Here is a 19228-nt window from a genome sequence, read left to right as displayed (position 1 = left end):
GCTTTGCCACTGTATCAAATAGGTATTTAGGATTGTTTTTATTGAGATTAATGACTTGCGAAAAATAACAAGTTTTTGCTAAGATAAGCGCATCTTTATATTTCAGGAGGCTGTCCTTCCATGCCTGATGGAAAACCTCAAGTTTGGTTAAACGCCATCTGCGCTCATCCTTTCTACATAATTGCTTAAGCGTACGTGTTTCATCTGTGAACCACGGAGTTGGCCATCTACGGCGAGTTTTCAGACGTAGCGGCGCCACAGAGTCGATGGCTTTTAATAATGTCGCATTGAATTCATTTGTAAGATTATCAATAGAGCCGATGTATGCGGGAAATATGGCGGTTGCCGGCGACGGTAACTCAGATAGCGTAGTTGCAGTCATAGAGTTAAAATTACGGCTGCTATAATTCTGACTGCTCTCTTGTCTTTGACAAGGAACTAAAATTTCAAATTTTATTAAGAAATGATCAGACAAAACAGTAGTGTATGGCAGTACTGCTATATTTGCGGTTGCTAGTCCCCGGGATAATACCAGATCTAAGGTATTTCCATTCTTATGCGTTGCTGCCTGTACGGCTTGCGTAAAACCAAACGTATCGATTAAAGTCTGAAATGCCGAAGTCAGTGGTTCTGACGGTGAATTCATGTGGATGTTGAAATCACCCATGATAACTATATTATCTGCATTTGTCACTAGATCAGGCACAAATTCTGAAAATTCATCCAGGAAGTCAGAGTAAACCCCGGGTGGACGGTAAATAACAGCAAGATAAAATGACGGTAAAGCGGTGGATCGGACAATGAGAACTTCAAATGTTTTAAATACGTTAATTGAACGAGGCCTAAGTAAGCTCAGAATTTGAGATGAGGGCGACACCCCCACCCTTTTTTCGAGGACGCACCACAAAATTTGGAGGCAAGGCCTCGTTAAGCGGCAGCAGTTCATTAGGTTTTAACCAGGTCTCGCTAAGACCAAAAACGTTTAGATTATGTTCCGTGATAAGGTCATTAACGAGAACTGCTTTCGTATGAAGCAATCTAATATTCATAAAACCGAGTTTAAGTGTAATCGGTCGATCAGGGTGCGTATCTATGGAAGAATTTTTAAACGGGATGCGAGTAAGATTGTGTTCTCTAGGCCTGACATCACCTCTCAAAAGTTTATTAGCGCAGTGGGACAAAACGACCGTGGGAATTTGATGGTGAATATTTGTTACACGTGAAGTTATCTAAAACAGGCACTGTTTCATCAGCTAGACCGGTCGGGGTGGAGTGATTGGATTTGTCTACTACCCCAGTAGAAAGTGTGTTTATGTGTACTGTAACACTATTCAAACTGTCGCGCTCTAGTCTACACGAGGAGCTATGTGCATGCTGAAAGTCTAGCCTAGCGTTAGTTAACTTTAACTTAACAAACCCATCCTCACAGGTGGTCTAATCACCTGTGCCCTGGCCTGCTCTAAAGTGACCTGTCATGAGTGGCTCAAACAGTAATCTATATTCCTAGAAAGAGTGAAGGCGCCTTCACGGTTAGGGTGAAGGCCGTCCTTCCTCAGCAGGTCAGGGCGGCCCCAGAAGGAGGACCAGTTATCTATAAAATACAGTCCCTGCTTTTTACAGAACCCAGCCATCCATCGATTAAGGGAGACTAATCTACTAAACCTCTCATCAGTGCCTCTCCCAGGCAGGGGGCCAGAGACAAATACTCTATGCCGACTCATCTTTCTGGCGAGATCACAAGTCCTCGCTATGTTTTTCTTTGTGATCTCTGATTGCCTCATCCTAACATCATTGGAGCCGACGTGTATCACTATGTCCGAGTAGCTAGTGTTGGTGGAACTACGCTGTTGACTAGGCCTATTGCGAGTCAGCTCCCTAAGATTAGCTTCTATGTCGGGTGCTCTGCCCCCAGGAATACACATTACCGTGGCTGGATTTTTAAGCGTAATATTTCGGGTAATGGAGTCACCTATGACCAATGTGCGAGGGCCAGTAGACCGAGATGACTTTGGACGGCTATGCGTTTTACCTGGCTCATCGCGATTAGCAAGCCGCTTGGGGCTAATGCTAACCGGGCTAGCGGGCTGACCACAGCCCGCGTCTGTGTCCGCCACATCTACTGTTATCGCACTATTCTGCTCTAACTGGCGGACACGTCCCTCTAGCAGGGACAACCTCTCTAAGAGAAGGGTGCAGTTAGTGCACGAAGCCGTACAAACCTCTTGGTCCGCTGCCATACTTGTCCGAAGATCAACGATCGAGAGCCTAACGGCGACATGGGCGGAAGTCAGGCGGAAGTGCTGTGTTTAAAAGTGTTTCACTCATCAAGACTCTAAAGGCCAGGTTGAAGGTTGACTCCAGGTTTAATAACAAGGGAAAGGGTGAAACTGAGAAAATACAAACCACATTGTATAATCAATCATACAAACTAAATGAATTAAATCGCTATGAAATCTCAATCATGCTTTTATCCTATCATCTAACATCACAGAAAACTATAATTTCAGAACTCAAAAGATCTATTTCGATCCATAATAACTTAAACAAAGATACATACCAACGATGCTTTGTATAACGCAAAATGTAGGTAGTAGTTTTGCCGAACTGAAGGAGAGAATAGGACAAGCAGCGTTCTCTTTCAACACTGTGCTGAAACATGCACTTACCGTAATTTTCGGAATATAAGTCAAGTTCTCTTTTTTCATAATTTGAGTGGGGGTGCGACTTGTAATAAGGTCAAATTATATGGGTTGTTTTTTCCACCCCCCCCCCCCCAAAAAAAAGTGAAACCACGATAAACCGCGTATAGCAAGGGATTACAGTTATTTGAATTTCAAGTGACGTCAGCAGCGCAACGCGACGTGGCGCGGCAGTTGTTTACATAAAGGACAAAGATTGATCATGTGATGACGAAGATGACGTAGGGTCCCACGTACTACCGGCATCATTAGCGGCTTTGTTTCTAAGTGACACGGAGGACGAAGAGTTTGAAGGATTTAAGGATTTGGAGTGACACAGAAGGTTTGAAAAACTATTATGGCTTTTACGCATGCCCGGTCCTACTCTACTGAGCTCTCTTTCACAAGTCGAGGGCCGGCGCTCGGCCGGGTGGCTGTCCGCGAACGGTGCATGGGGCTCAGACATGGCTTTTACGCATGTCCGGTCCTACTCCACGGAACTCTGTTTCACCTCCGCGGATGGAAGTCGTGGGCTGGCGCTCGGCCGGGTAGCTGTCCAGGGACGGTGGATGGGGCTCGGACATGGCTTTTACAGACGCCCAGTCCTATTCTATGGAGCTTTCTTCCACATCGGTGGCTGGAAGTCCACGCTGCCACACGCTTGGAAGTTTGTTTTGTTAAATAAAGAGCCGTTTACCAATTTTGTTAAATAAAGAGCCGTTTACCAAACCCACATCTTTCCTTGTACTTTGTTAACGCTACAATATAGTTATATAATATACTAAATCTGTGGAATAACGACAAGGTTGACGTCAGGGCGAACGCGCGGCGTTGTTGACAAAGGACGAGGAATTTAATCGATGGATTTAATGACTTAAAGTGCACCTCCGTGTTTGATCACATTATTGCTTATATAATAGTCATTTGAAATCTAATTTATATATCGTTATATGGGCCTGTGGAATATTTTGAAGTGCAAGCCCCGTCAGCCGGGCGCACCCATTTTTGACAAAGAACGATCGATGGATTTAATGAATTGGACTGACACCGATGGTTTTATAAACGTGTTATTTATGTAATAGTTCTCTTTAATAACTCTATATGTTACGTCAGGCCCATTCTCAGCTCTTCGTTTGTGTTTGTCACGTTAGCATAGCTATCGTTTAGCCTGTTGTTACTATCGTATCGAACGATCAATGGATTTAATGAATTGGAGTGGCACAGATGGTTTTATAAACATGTTATTTATGTAATAGTTGTCTTTAATAACTCTATGTTACGTCAGGCCCGTTCTCAGCTCTTTGTTTGTGTTTGTCACGTTAGCATACCTATTGTTTAGCCCAGGTATGAGCAAACTACGGCCCGCGGGCCACATCCGGCCCGCAAGTCAAAAAGTTTGCCCACCCCTGGTTTAGCCTGTTGTTGCTTGTTCATGTCTGTACTTGGTGTTGGATTTTGTCGAATAAATTGGCCCCCCAAATGCGGCTTATGCTCTGGAGCGACTTATATATGTTTTTTTTTCACTTTTTTGGGCATTTTATGGCTGATGCGACTTGTACTCCAGAGCGACTTATAGTCCGAAAATTACGGTACTCAATAAAATAGTTAAGTTTGTTGTACCACAGTGGAGGTTGGGTGGTCAGAAAATTAGATATGCTCAATTTTTGACTTTCACACAATCATGCATAGGCGTCGCATAAGGCAACAGTTGACAAGATAATGACCGCAATAGGGGTCACTTACGACTGCACCGACATGGCAAAGTAGGAGGAAGAGAGCTGAGTAAGGGATTACATGCTAAACAGTCCGCTATACAGTTACCAATAGGAGATTCTATCAGAAGAAGCTACATGAGAGATGGATTAGAATCCCTTTGTCTGTGTGTTCTGTGTTTGTGCGTAATCTCTGTAGAGTTTGTGTCGGTCTGTTGTTGTTCGTCTGAGCTTTGTGTGCGCGTTTTGTGTTTGTGTGCGTGCGTGCAGATGCGTGTGTGTGTGTACGTGCGTTTGTGTGCACACCCTGTGTGGGTGCGGGCATGTGAGGAGGAATCATTAGGAGGTGCTCAAACTCTTCCCGCAAACACTCCTATCTGCCCAGTTCAAAAGGGTATTACACTTGACTACAAGAGTTGCAAAAAACAGACGAAGAACTTTCCTTGGCAGATAGCATGAACAGAGCACTCAAACTGAAAGATGTGTAAAAGGCAAATTTACTGCCACCTGATCTTTCTTCTCCACAGGTCAACAACCGCTCCAACCTAAGGGGCTGAGACGACATACAGGTCGTCAAGAAAGACAGACTGGGCCATGGTGGGAGGGACCATTCCAAGTCATGACCCTGTCAGGGGTGAGAATGTTCCAGACGACCATAAAGTATGGTCCGTCGGAGACAAAGTTGTTCATGCGCTTTTTCCTTGGATCACCCTTCATCGAGACACTGAACTATCGTTTTCAATCCTTTGTGAATCTCTCACTGCAAGTCAACGATGGACAAAATAGAGAGATTCAGGCTATTAGACTGTTGGTCTTGCAAAACAGGATGGTTCTAGACTTGTTGACAGCGGCACAAGGTGGCGTGTGCCACATTATCGGGACTTTCTGTTGCACATACATACCAGGAGAAAATGACACACACATCAACGACGCCATGAATTCTCTGAAGAACTTACAGCAGGCCATGTCAAAAGACAAAGTCCCATATCAATGGGATTTCTTTTCATGGCTATTCTCTGGCAACTGGTGGCAACTGGTGTTGAAATTTGTGATTCCTGTGCTTGCTGTGGTGGTGTTGTTGTGCTTGTTTACGACCTGTGTTATCCCATGTTTGAAGTCTGCTGTGACGAGGGTTGTCTTTTACCGTAGCACAAGTACATATGCAACTTCTCGGACATGACGGATGCGATGACTATAATGTGCTGCAAAACGTGGATTGCGTAGATGCTGTTTAGCTGAGCATGTTTTACAGAAACTTGATGATTTGACCATCAACAATGTTTTGCAAGTGATGGATACAATGATGTACTGTCTCTGTGTTTTTCTTGTAATTTTTTTTTAGTTTATAGCATTCTGGTCGCCTAGGCAGAGGGAGCGTGTGAGGCTTTTCCTGCATTAAAACATCTTGCCGCAAGTTTTTCACTCACACACTAAGTTTGGGCTGGAGTCTTGAGGGAAAACCTCGTCTTCACTGGAAATTAGTGCTGTCATTGTATTTTCTTACTTATGTTTGATTGATTGGGGTTGGCATAATCATATGACAAAACAGAAGGGATATGTTAGGGTTTACAGATTATCTTGAAAGTTTAACCATTCGGTTGTTGAAACTTTCTAAATGGTGTGGAAACATTCTTGCTTAGTTAGTCATCTAAAATGCTCCACTAGTTCCTGTTTTCCTGTAGAACAATGAGCTGGGACCCTCCACAGTGATTAACCAGTTGCTGAGGTGACCACCAAACATGTCCAATGTCACCCGCACCCTGTTGTTGTCAATAAATATGCTCCTGCATGAGGCCTGAATCAGACCTCATTCGATCATTGCTGTATGCACAGCGATCAATGACTCTCCACCTGCAGGTGTTTAAAAGGAAATACTGTCTCCCGTGTGGTTCTTGCAAAATAAGTTAGAGTGATCACCACTCTAACAGTGTCTTCCACCGGACTCATGCGGTCCTCACGGGCGACCTGGTGCCCGCGGGCACCGTGTTGGTGACCCCTGGTGTAGACCTAAAGTAGACGTCTATATTAAGTCTATGTGTGGACCATTTTTAGATGTCTATTTTAGGTTTATACATAGACGCCTGTTTTAAGTCTATAGCAGGGGTCACCAACACGGTGCCCGCGGGCACCAGGTCGCCCGTGAGGACCGCATGAGTCGCCCGCAGGATTGTTCTAAAATTAGCTCAAATCGCGGCACTTGTCAGTGAGATGCATCTATTTATTTTACAGTCAAACCTCGGTTTTCGAACGTCCTGGTTCTCGAACAAATCGGATTTCAAACAAAAAATTCAAGATTTTTTAGCTTCAGTTGTCGAACAAAATTCGGAGGTCGAACCTCGCGAGATGAGCCGGGAGGACCCGAGAAAACCCGACCTCGCGGCCCGGATGCCGACTGACTGTTGTTATTGTATTTTCGTTACTTTGACGATTGTATTAACCCCTAATCATGCCTCCAAAGAAAGCAAGTGGGAGCAGTAAAGTCATCCTTAAACACAAAGACGCTCTTAAAGCAATGCGACAGTGAGCGCCCGGCGCACTGCGGTTGCGCGATCGAACCAAATTAATCTCCCTGCGCACTGAGGTCCACTTACATTTTGGAAAGTACATCAGGACTTTAAAAATATTTTTTAAATTTTAGCGACGGCTCTGTCGCAATAATGCGACCAGCGCGGTGCAGTTGCACGGTCAGCGACGTGCTACTGTTGCGCGTTCGGCGGTGCGCTGCAGTTGGGCGATCGGGCCTAATTAAGCTCCCTGCGCACTGAGGTCCACTTACATTTTTGAAAGTACATCAGGACTTTAAAAATATTTTCTAAATTACAGCGACGGCTCTGTCACAATAATGCGACCAGCGTGGTGCAGTTGCGCGGTGGGCGACGCGCTACGGTTGCACGTTCGGCGGTGAGCTGCAGTTGCGCGATCGGACAAATATGCGCAAATGAAAAATAATGCTTAAAAAAGGCGGGGTGTTTTGTCTTGAAACGGATAAAAAAAATTCCCATTATTTGTAATGGGAAAAATAGATTCGGAATTCGACCGATTCGCTTCTCGAACCACCTTCTGGAACGGATTGTGGTCAAAAACCAAGGTTTGACTGTATTTTTGCTATTCTTGTTAAAATCACACTTACATATGAACTGGAAATGACAATAATAACACATAGTGAAAGCCAAATTGAGCAAATTTGCTATTTCAGAAGTGCGTGTCAAACTGGTAGCCCTTTGCCTTAATCAGTACCCAGGAAGTAGCTCTCGGTTTAAGAAAGGTTGGTGACCCCTGCTATAGACTTAACATAGAGGCCCAGATAAGGTCGACACAGACCTAATATAGCTGTCTATTTTAGGACTATACCTAGACCTAATGTAGACGTCTATATCGGTTTACAGAAATAACCACACCACATGTACGGATCAATGGTCGTTAAAAACAAAGCCAAACAACTTCTGTACATTATTTATACAACTTACAGCTGGTTGACAGTTTAAAATTTCAAAATATGATCATAGACCAGAGGTCTAATAGATGTCTACGCCTGACAAGGCAAGGGTTGACTTAAGAAAAATAAAATCCGTCTATCCAGCCAAATCAGTTTTTTCAGGCACCTGAGTCGATTTCATGGACAATTTACGAAAAAGCTTTCATTACGGCAGTGGTTCTTAACCTGGGTTCGGTCGAACCCTAGGTGTTAGAGATTTGCTCACTCCAACTTATTTTGCAAGAACCACACGGGAGACAGGCAAGTTCTTTTAGACACCTGCAGGTGGAGAGTTCACTCGCTCCAGAATGAAGTCTAAAAGTCTCCTCCCTGCAAGGGCATATTTATTAGGAGGAACAGAGTGGGGGTGAGAGTGGAGAGGTTTGGTGAACCCCCGGCCTCTGATAAGATCAGAGCAGGGGGTGTTTTACACTGTTGTGGGAAACAGAACAACTTTGATTGCTTCCCCTGCAGCTGGTCAATCAAGCAGAGGAAGCAACCACTTCATCTTACTCTGCATTGTGAGGGCAAGACAAGATTGATTTAATCATTATAGTTTACATTCCAACATAATCCTACGATAAAGATAACCTGGAAAACCCTAACATCTCCCTCCTGTTTTATCATATGATTATGTCACCCCAAACAACAAAGACAAGTAAGAAAAAACATATATATATATGTATAATGAAGAAAGAAGAATAGTAAAAATAAAAACAACAAACAATGATAGCAACACTTTCCAGTGAAGATGAGGCATTACCTCAATACCCCAGATCAAACTTATTGTGTAAGCGAAAAACCTGCTGGCCAGATGTTATTAGCAGGAAAATTCTTACACGGCCCCTGTGCCACAGGCGACCAGAATGCTATCAATAAAAAATAAAAATAAAAACACAGAAACAGTACATCATTGTATCCATCACTTGCGAAGCATTTTCGATGGTCAAATCATCAAGTTTCTGTAAAACATGCCCAACAGAACAGCATCTACGCAATCCACGTGTCATTATCGTCATCACATCCGTCATCTCTAAGAAGTTGTATATGAACTTGGGCTACAGTAGAGGACACAAACTTCGACACAGCAGACTTCAAACATGGGATAACGCAGGTCGTAAACAAGCACAACACCACCAGCACAACAAGCACAGGAGACAGCAATTTCAACAGCAGTTGCCACCAGTTGCCAGAGAATAGCCATGAAAAGAAATCAAACTGATGTGGGACCTTGTCTTTAGACATGGCCTGCTGTAAGTTCTTCAGCGAATTCATGGCGTCGTTTATGTGGGTGTCATTTTCTCCTGGTATGTATGTGCAACAGGAAGTCCCAATGATGTGGCACACACCACCTTGTGCTGCCGTCAACAAGTCCAGAACCATCCTGTTTTGCAAGACCATCAGTCTAATAGCCTGAATCTCTCTATTTTGTCCATCGTTGACTTGCAGCGAGAGATTCACAAAGGATTGAAAACGATAGTTCAGTGTCTCGATGAAGAGCGATAGTTTCCCAACCCCAATCTGAGGGATGTTACTGGTTCTCCAGTTAATTATCAATCCAAAAGCTACGTGTTTCTTTCTAACATTCAACCTGCTCAAAATCACTCTTTCATCAAAGTCGCTCTACTAATTTTCCATAGTAGTCGCCAACGACTTCAACCATTCAACCTGTAATTTCTTTTCATTCATCAATGTTCATTTGCATCTCACACAGAGTCTGCAAAAAGGAGTCTTTCTATCACATTGGTCCCAATTCATCCAAGCTCACCACACAACATTCATATATCATTTTCAACTCAGGTTTCCTGGTAGAACAATCCACCAATTCAAAAAAAACTTAACTAAAACAAACAATTGGCAAATTAATCTGAATTTTTTCTTTGTTTTTAAATTTGAAGAACTCAATCTCTCAGATTTAGCTTGCATTTAGAATTTTGTATAATCTTATAACACAACCAATCAATTATTCCTATTAAATGTAGCATTGCAAAATCTTAAATTCACAATTTAGCTTCTTCCAATTCCTGAAAGCATGTTCTGTCATTTTTTTTTTCTTCGAATTTCTCATGTGGGCTCGACACTTAACATGCACTAGTGTGGATTAGTTTCTGCTTGCAAACAGATTTCTATCTTTTTCCTCTCATTTTTATCTTTCAAAATCATTTCTGTTCTGCGGTGCAAATTGGATAGACCACAGTCTAGCAATTTTTTTTTATACTAAAACTTTAGCCAATGTTCATCATTTTAACATATACGCACACACATGCACAGCTCTCGCACGCAAAAGGTAGTTCCCAGCACCAATGATTCGTCACAGGCTGGCCATTTCCTGTGGTCGATCATGAGCTGGTCCCTCCCATGCACACGAGGACAGCACATTCTAATTTTATTTATTTATCTTCTAGAAGCAAGTTGCATTTCTTTACCACTTGATTTGCATATTTTAACTTTAGTGTAACACAAATTTGAGCTCTAGTCATTTGTAATTTGGGCATACAAACAGCATTGTCATACTTCTTGGATGGACAGGACTTCTAATAATCTAAAAAAAATTCTAATAATCTGACAATGACATGTTTTGCTGTCATATGGGCATCTATTCTTTCTTTCTCTGTATGAGCATAAGCGGTCAAAGAGGAGGAAGCTTGTCATGCTAAAAATTTCGCTTTTCCTCTGCTCCTTCCTCCACCCAATTGTTTTGCAAAACGACACTCTCGTGCAAAGTGTCCTCGTCTCCCACAGTTCCAACAGTTGTCTGAATCTGATGGGGGTTTTGATTTGAATGGCGGCTCGCGACGTTGTTGGTATCTAACTCTTCCTCTGCCCCTTTGGGAACTTTGGTAGAAGATCGTTGTATCTTTATTTAGATCATTATCATCATCTAGATGAAATACATCAGAACTTTTGCCTTTCTCAATCCCTTTATCAGCGTCTCTGGGCCACTGGATGTTTTTTGAAAACCAAGCAGTGTCCGCTTCCACCAAGTGTTTCCTCACCCAACTGCCCAAGTCAGGGGGGAAACCAGTGAGGAGCGCAATTTTAAGATGTTGCTGATAAGAACTCTCATCTGCATCATTGAATGGGATGCCACTATGTACCCAGAATTCTTTTTCAAATCTCAATTGAATGGCGGCCTCATCACTTTTCAACTTTCTATCTTTTGTCTTTTGGATTTGTTCTCTTCTTTCTTGTGAAGCTTTCAACCACATTTTAGCACAATCCAATTCGCTCTCTTTTCTTTTCTTTTTCAGTCCATTTTTCTTTCTATCCACACTCTCTTCTAAAACATCAACTACTATCTTCCACACTTCAACTCTCAACTTCCCTTCTACTCCATACTTTTTCTTCCACTTCGGCATATATTGCATACAATTAAGAAATCTACTCGCCATGTACTTCTCATCTCCGTCAAGAGGTAGAGATTTACCGTTTTTATTTCCCATCTTAATTCTAGTAGTTTAAGGTTTTACAATCTCTTTGTCTCAAAAATATTATTATTATTATTATTATTATTATTACTTATTTATTTCTTTGAGGATCCTCAATGCAGGTTTAAATTGACCTTTCAACAAATTACTAGCCTGTATTATTGCCGTGGATCAATGCTAGAACTGCTATTTAGTCAATTTATCCTACCAGTCACACTCTCAATTACACAAACTCCAGCGCTTTTTTTTTTTAAAATTTATTTAGGCCTCATAGCTCGGACAAACCAAAGCCGTATCTCATAGCTCGGACAAACCAAAGCCGTATCTCATAGCTCGGACAAACCAAAGCCGTATCTCATAGCTCGGACAAACCAAAGCCGTATCTCATAGCTCGGACAAACCAAAGCCGTATCTCATAGCTCGGACAAACCAAAGCCGTATCTCATGGCTCGGACAAACCAAAGCCGAATCTCACGTGCACCTGTGTTTGTTTTTATTTTTATTTTTTTTATACGCGTTTCACAACAACACAATCACACAACTTCAGGCCTTTAACTTACTTGTCCCCTGGTTCGTTGCACTGCCGGGTCCCGTCAATCCACCTCTGTCAGACGAAGGCAGACCTAAGATGCTGGCCCAGCGAAGAATTTCCTTCCCAGGTCTTTCTTTACCATGTCCGGCTAATGGACGCTGGCCCGTCGACGGTGTACAGCGCGTCGTCCTCCGTCAGCCAGATGATGGGTATGAGGGATCCCGGGTTTCGGCACCAAAATGTTAGCGATTTGCTCACTCCAACTTATTTTGCAAGAACCACACGGGAGACAGGCAAGTTCTTTTAGACACCTGCAGGTGGAGAGTTCACTCGCTCCAGAATGAAGTCTAAAAGTCTCCTCCCTGCAAGGGCATATTTATTAGGAGGAACAGAGTGGGGGTGAGAGTGGACAGGTTTGGTGAACCCCCGGCCTCTGATAAGATCAGAGCAGGGTGTTTTACACTGTTGTGGGAAACAGAACAACTTTGATTGCTTCCCCTGCAGCTGGTCAATCAAGCAGAGGAAGCAACCACTTCATCTTACTCTGCATTGTGAGAGCAAGACAAGATTGATTTAATCATTATAGTTTACATTCCAACATAATCCTACGATAAAGATAACCTGGAAAACCCTAACACTAGGGGTTTGGTGAGTCGGTTTCAGGGGTTCGGCAGAGCCTCCACTGCGGCGGTCCAAACACACCTAATTTATAAATTCTGAACTGGTCTTGCAAAGGCAACAGCAGAAGTCACACTGATTTGCTGGTATGTCATTCGTTCATGCATTGTGTTGGTTTATTCTTTGAACAAGGTGATGTTTATGCACGCCTCATTTTGTCCACCAGTAAAAACATCTCACTTGAATTTGAAAAAAATAACTATATATTCACAAAAGAGGGGTTTGGGGAATGCGCTAGTGATGTGCATTCCAGTTCTTTTAGGTGAACGAATCTTTAGAATTAGTTCACTCAAAAGATTCGTTCAACAAATCGTTCAACGAAACTAATGTGAAACCAGTCGATATATTGAATAACAACATTTAGGCATATATATGCATACACGTTATTTAAAACCTACTATAAGTAAATCGTAAATCTACATTCTGGCTTACATAGTTTACGCCAAGAGACGGAACATATTCACTGACTGATCCGTTGATGCACAGGAAGGCAGTTCACTCATTGTCTCGCAAACGGGAAAGCAGGGATTTGTTGCCTCACTGATCCGTTCTCGCGGTAAACTGGAAATGCGAATCACTCAGTGAGTGATTCACTCAATGAGTGATTCACTCAGTGAGTGATTCGTTCAATCACAGATTCGTTCGTTGGTGAACGAATCTGAGATTGAACGAATCTCAATTGACGATTTGTTCGTGAACGAGAAGTTACGTGTCCTCTATGTAACGCTTGCTGGCGCTGCTGATTGGCTGATTTTCTTCTTCGTTTTGTTTTGCGGCGGGGTAGCACCAGCTTCAATGGGCATTAGTGACATCTACTGGTTGAAGTTATATATGAAAGGAAAAAAAAGAACGAATCACTTTAGGAAGTGATTCGTTCACTCTCGTTCCCTGAAAAGATTCGTTCTTTTAGAACGAATTGTTCACTCACCAGCCAACACTACAATGCGCATATGAAACTGGTGGGGTTCAGTGTCTCCAACAAGGTTAAGAATCACTGCATTAGGGTGAAAACAAATCCATGTGCGAAAACTGCCGCGTAAAACATTGGACCAACTCTGTTTGCTCAGAAGCAGCACCCTTGCTTTCAGTGCGAGGTGTGCTGCGTCGACGTGTTTAGATTGCTTGCTCGCTTGCCGTCTTCTTTCAAATGCCGTCATAAGCCCCTGCTGCACGCCGCCTTGACTCAAAGCCGAGCTGACGAGGGAGGAGAAGCTCTCCTCTGGCGAGCCTTTCAAATAACGTCATAACGTCCCGTAACGCGGCTTGCCCCGGTGTGTATGAAAGGGCGACGGCAACTGTTGCGCACATGCAAGCGTCACCTTTGCTCTCTGGTGCGTTTCTGTATGCGTGGGCCTGCCCTCCTCGGCCTTATAAGCCGGCCCGTGCTGAGGTGCCCCTGCCCCGTATTTCCTCTCCGCAGGCTCAGCTGCAGAGATCCGAATTCCTGCGCTGCTTCGGATCTCTGCTTCTGTACTTCAGCTCCTGCTTCAACTTTAGCTTCAACTGCTTTAGCTTCATCTTCTGCTCTGCTTCTGTACTTCAGCTCCTGTTTCAAATTTAGCTTCAGCTGCTTTTGCTTCAACTCCAGCTTCTGCTTCATCTTCTGCGTAAACCACTTTTGCTTCAACGTCAGCTTCTATTTATCTTCTGTTTCAACTTCAGCTCGCATGGCGCAGGCTGCTCGACTGGACATCATGAGCATCGCCGCACTTGTGACATTCGCACTGACGTTTGTCACGTCTCGCCCCCAACTGCTCCACTGTGTGTCTGTTGTCTTGGTTTCTGTCTGTGTGCTCGCCCCTCCCCTCCTGTGTGCCCATGATCAGTGTGATTGTTCCCACCTGCCTCTCGTTACCTGTCTTGTATAAAAGTCCTGTCTGCCCCTCTCTCCCTGTCGGATCATTGGTATTGGTTGGTTTTGGTTGCTGTCGTTCGGTGTTGGCGTACTGTCTTGATGCCGTCATGTCCTGCTGTCTTCTTGTTTCACGTCCCGGTCAGTCAAGTTATTGTTTAAGTCATGTCAGTTTACCGAGTCTGTATTTTGAGTTCCGCCAATAAACCCTGGTCCAAGCTGCACTTGGTCGTCCTGCTCCATGCTCCACACCCGACCGTGACAACGTTGGGCGCCAGGACGACGTTTTGTGAAGGTAAAGAATTAGTAGCTAATGAAGGGAAAAAAAATTAAAATTTGAAAGCGGGCGTCCGAAGGTGGTTGTGTTCGGAGAGTCGCCCAACGCAGCCAGCACCGCCCACCGTACGTGCCCCCCCAATCAAAGCGGCGAGTGCGCGCACAGTTTTCGGTGCACTATGAGCAAAGTTTAAAAATGAAACCTTCACATGATACATATCATCGAACTTGGTTTATTTCTGTCCCAACAAGACTGAGTGAGCGTACCAATAAATAGTTTATGGTTGAATTGTAAGTTTTCTTAAAGATTCCAGTGTGTGACTTGCAATCAACTGCCATGCAACGTGTTGAAAGTGGACGCTATCTATCGCGTGTAGAATTGTAACAAAAATATCCCCAGCAAGTTGGCGCCACGCTCAACGGAATGCGTGACTGCCAGGTATTGCGTTTGTAAGGCGTTACTACGGAGCGACCACGCGAGGGCGCCGTCGTTATGCACTTGTTGGATTCCGTCCACAATTTAGGGAGCGCGTTATCTGCGCCTCGCGGCAAAAGCCTTTGCCAATCACCTGTTGTCCAATTTACTCACTGCGTGCTCATTTGATTTCTTCAGATTTAGGAAAATGCAAAGACACTGAAGCAGAAATTACACTTAGACAGATTGGTTGAGTTCAATCACAATTCTTGTTCAAAGAGCTCTGTTTTCAGGAAAGTACAATACAGCGCTGGGCCCTTCAAGAGCGGAAAGTCTCCATTCAGAAAAGGCAACGTCTTTCGGCCTTGGCGATCATCTTTGGCTGAATTCTCGGGTGGGGGCTGTTGTCTTCCCTCCTGTCTTTCGGCCTTGGCGATCATCTTTGGCCGAGTCTTTGGGTGGCTCCTTCTGGCACCTGCTGGTTTTATCTCCACGTGACCTTCCTGTGAACATTCTTCTCCAATCTTGGACATGCACTGTCGTACCTCATTCTTTCAATTTTGTCATTTTGTACGAAATTGTTAGCTTTTGGCTGTGACATCATTAATCTATTGCTGTTCTTTTGATACTTCATGTCTTTGCTTATTCTTAGTTTAACCATGCTTCCAACCGTATCTTTTCTTTGTTAGGCAAAATATCTCCCTCTGTGCAGAGCGTTCAGTAGTAATCAAAAACTGGCGTCTAGCATTAGTCAAAACACAAGATACAATCAAGTACTGAACGGTCAAGACGACTCTGGCCGTGTCCATGATTCTGAGAAAAAACATCAGACATGCATTCCACAGTTCCTTAAGGGTCATTAAGCTATTTAGGCAATATGTCAAAAGTCATTTGTTATTTCAAAGTCTTCAGAAATATATTAGATCATAAAGTTAAAAAACCTTTCTCATCACCACTTATCAAAAATGTCTAGTTATGTCTTTATTGATTTGGTGTATAGGTATAATTATATGCTTAAAATGTTTCTTTTATTTATTTAATATGTGAATATACTTGTCTGCTTATGTACTTCATTCAATGAGGTTTGAGCATATCTGTTTTTGTAGCGAGGCAGGACTTTTTGTATTTCGACCCCATTTCCTGCACACTGATGTGTCAGACTAACGGCCAAACGTGTCCTCAGGCATTTCGTGCGGTCCCGGATGGGAGGCGTTCAGCTCCAGCTGCTACAAGAAGATGCTGGACCCCAACGGTTGGCTGGGGGCTCGTTTCCACTGCGTCCTGGAGGGCGGAGACCTGGTCTCCTTCAACTCCTCAGCCGAGGAAGACTTTGTGAAGGGCAAAATCGGAGCCCGCTCGTTCTGGATAGGACTCTCCAACCTGGTGAGTTTAAGCGTGAGCGGCTGTTGACAATTGTTAGATTACGGATTCTAGTTATTGATCTGACTCCAAATTGCGATCAACACTTAACACATAAATTGCTATGTCCTAATCCACACACTGGCGCACCTAACAATTTTGCGAGTTCGTTCTGTCAAAGAGAAGACCAGTAGATCAATCAGACCAAATTTACCAATTGTTTATTCCTGACAAAGCGCACTAATACAGGCCTGGGTCCCGGGTCCCTCACACTAAAACCCGTGCGTTTTTGTGACCACCAAAAGACGACACATTCTTCCGGGTTGCCCAGTTTTAAATAAACACAATATGAATATTAAAGCATGCAAAATATTGTGAGATGATTGGTCGATGGCCATCACCTCCCCGTGTCGGTGTTATCGCTGAGGTCAGGTGGTTGGATTTCCCCGCGAAGCCCGGCCACATAGACGTGCTGTTGTTCTCGTTCCTCAACGACCTTGAGGTGTTCTCGTCCGGTACTCCCTGTCTGGGCCTATACACAACACTTCAACGAAAACAAGTTCATGCAGTTTGCCTGCACATTCTTCGCCACCCACCAATCCACACGAGCACTCCAATACTAGATATTAATATGATTATAAGTTTAACACAACCTTAAAATATGTTTGCAAACTCCCGAAAGCACATTTCCCTTTACGCTGAACGCGTGCTAGGATGACAACCGGGATTGGTCTCCACAGGAATGCAACCACAAGTTGTGTCCTCAAGTGTCAGGCAAGGAGCTGAAATGGTCCGATAACACGCTGCTGAACCACAGCAACTGGGCTCCCGCCGAAGCCGCAAGGTAACAAAGTCACATCGTGGAGCGCCTAGAAGCCGCAAGGTAACACTCTCATCGTGGAGCGCCTAGGGCAGTGGTTCTTCACCTTGTTGGAGGTGCCGAATCCCACCAGTTTCATATGCACAATCACCGAACCCCTCGTTAGTCAATTATTATTATTTTAATTCAAGACATAGATGTTTTTTACCGGTGTACAAAATCAGCCGTGCATGAATATCACCTTGTTCAACGAACAAAACCAACACGATGCATGAACTCACAACAAATTACATACTGGCAAATCAGAATTTACACAATAAATCAGGTTTGTTCTGTCGAACCCCTGAGACCGACTCACCGAACCCCTAGGGTTCAATCGAACCCAGGTTAAGAACCACTGGCCTAGGGTGACCAGATCCCAATTCACCAGATGGGGGGACAGAAGGCTACGTTTGTGTGGGACAATGTGCGATACCAATGCATCAAGGTAGTCTCAAAGTTGAAAACATCAACGTTTCTATTTTGCCCCTTGGCATAAAACATTACTAGGACATAATAACCTGCAAACAGAAACTGAAATATCTTATTTAAATGGAACTCTCCCCAGTGTTCTCATGTGAGAAAACAGTCAGCATGATGCCTTCATACTATTTCACGGTGCCTCTCAAGTCGCCGTGTATTCTCACGTCATATTCACTCACCTCTGTGTCAGTGATGTAAAAATGACTCAAGCACACTTCACAGACAACTTTACCAGACTGCATTGTAGCCGCATCTCCGCTTCTTGGCCGTTGTAGTTGTGCTGTCCTCCAGGTCTCTGTCTGGACCTCGCGTTCTGAAGCTAACCTGATTTGCATTGTGGGTGCACATCGCCCCGTCCCTGTTTGAATTGCACGCCCTGCCCCCTATTTGATAAATGCCAGATTTAATTGACTGTCAATATCAATGCGGGACGACGCCTCAATTTGCGGGACGCGTGAAACGTGATAAAAATGTGCGACTGTCCTGCACAACACACGGCACCCTGAACGCGCCCGCACAAGAAAAGGCCTACGCTGACGGCTTTGTTCTTTGCTTTGTTTGTCGGTGGCTGTACACGACACGACAGCACCAAATTGGAGTCCTGTGCGTACGTCCCCCGAGACGCTAACAAGTACCACCACCCTGGCAAGTGGAGAAAGGTCTCGTGCGAGTCCTCCCTGGCGTACATGTGCAAACGCTCGCCCGACAGTAAGCCGCTCGTCGTCCCTCCTCGTGTTGAGGAGAGGAGCGCCGTCATGTTGTCTTCCCACAGGCTTGTCAGGAGGGACAACCGTGCAACAGGACCGCCGGTTTGGCGCTCACTCCGGTGCAAAGTGAGTGACACAGACGCTTTTTTCTGCACCTTCACCGCCCCGTCACAAGTTTCCCCTCAATCTGACTTTGGGCCTTCAGCTTCTGCCTGTGACCCTGGCGACTTCCTCCGTGGCCATTTCTGCTATTGCTTTGAGAACACTGAGAAAACTTGGCAGGCGGCCGAGGATGACTGCGTTGCATGGGGAGGTAAGTGTCTGGCAAGTGTCCACTCGTGGGAAGACGGCATATGAATGATCGGTGAGCACCAAAAAAAAAAAAATGGCGATGACCGCAACGCAACAACTGCTGTCAAGTTTGGCTGTGCTTGTGGCACTAACTTGTTCTTCTTCTGCAAGCTCACATGGAAGACCATTTTCATGTGGGACTGAAGAAGAACATCAAGATGTTTGAGTGGCGTGACAAAACAGCTATGGTAAGTAGCCCATCATGGCAGTTGTAAGTTTTCATTGACAAGAATTCACAAGTGCAAATTTCAAGGCAAAAAAACATCAATGTGTCTGATAAAAAAAAAAAAATGAACGAATAATCCAGATGTAACATGATGAGGACAGAAGAAAGATGTTGAAATTGACGAAGAAGAGTAAATAAAAACACAATTCTGAGGAAAGGTCTTCATTTGACAGGCCAGGAAATTGCTTATTTTAAAA

At 44.1% G+C, this 19228-nt stretch overlaps 1 protein-coding gene across 1 annotated transcript; it reads left to right on the top strand.

Moving 5' to 3' along the window:
• Positions 1-8119: 8119 nt before the first annotated feature.
• Positions 8120-18993, top strand: LOC125978133 (snaclec alboaggregin-A subunit beta'-like). The gene is made up of 7 exons (XM_049735211.2): positions 8120-14650; positions 16230-16429; positions 17146-17249; positions 18334-18455; positions 18520-18580; positions 18660-18767; positions 18917-18993. The coding sequence occupies exons 1-6, from the start codon at positions 14521-14523 to the stop codon at positions 18670-18672; spliced, it is 630 nt and encodes a 209-aa protein (XP_049591168.1). The 5' UTR covers positions 8120-14520; the 3' UTR covers positions 18673-18767; positions 18917-18993.
• Positions 18994-19228: the final 235 nt, after the last annotated feature.

This window comes from Syngnathus scovelli, chromosome 12 (assembly GCF_024217435.2).
Source record: "Syngnathus scovelli strain Florida chromosome 12, RoL_Ssco_1.2, whole genome shotgun sequence".
In the NCBI taxonomy this organism is placed as follows: Eukaryota; Metazoa; Chordata; class Actinopteri; order Syngnathiformes; family Syngnathidae; genus Syngnathus; species Syngnathus scovelli.
This window is presented reverse-complemented; position numbering and strand designations above follow the sequence as displayed.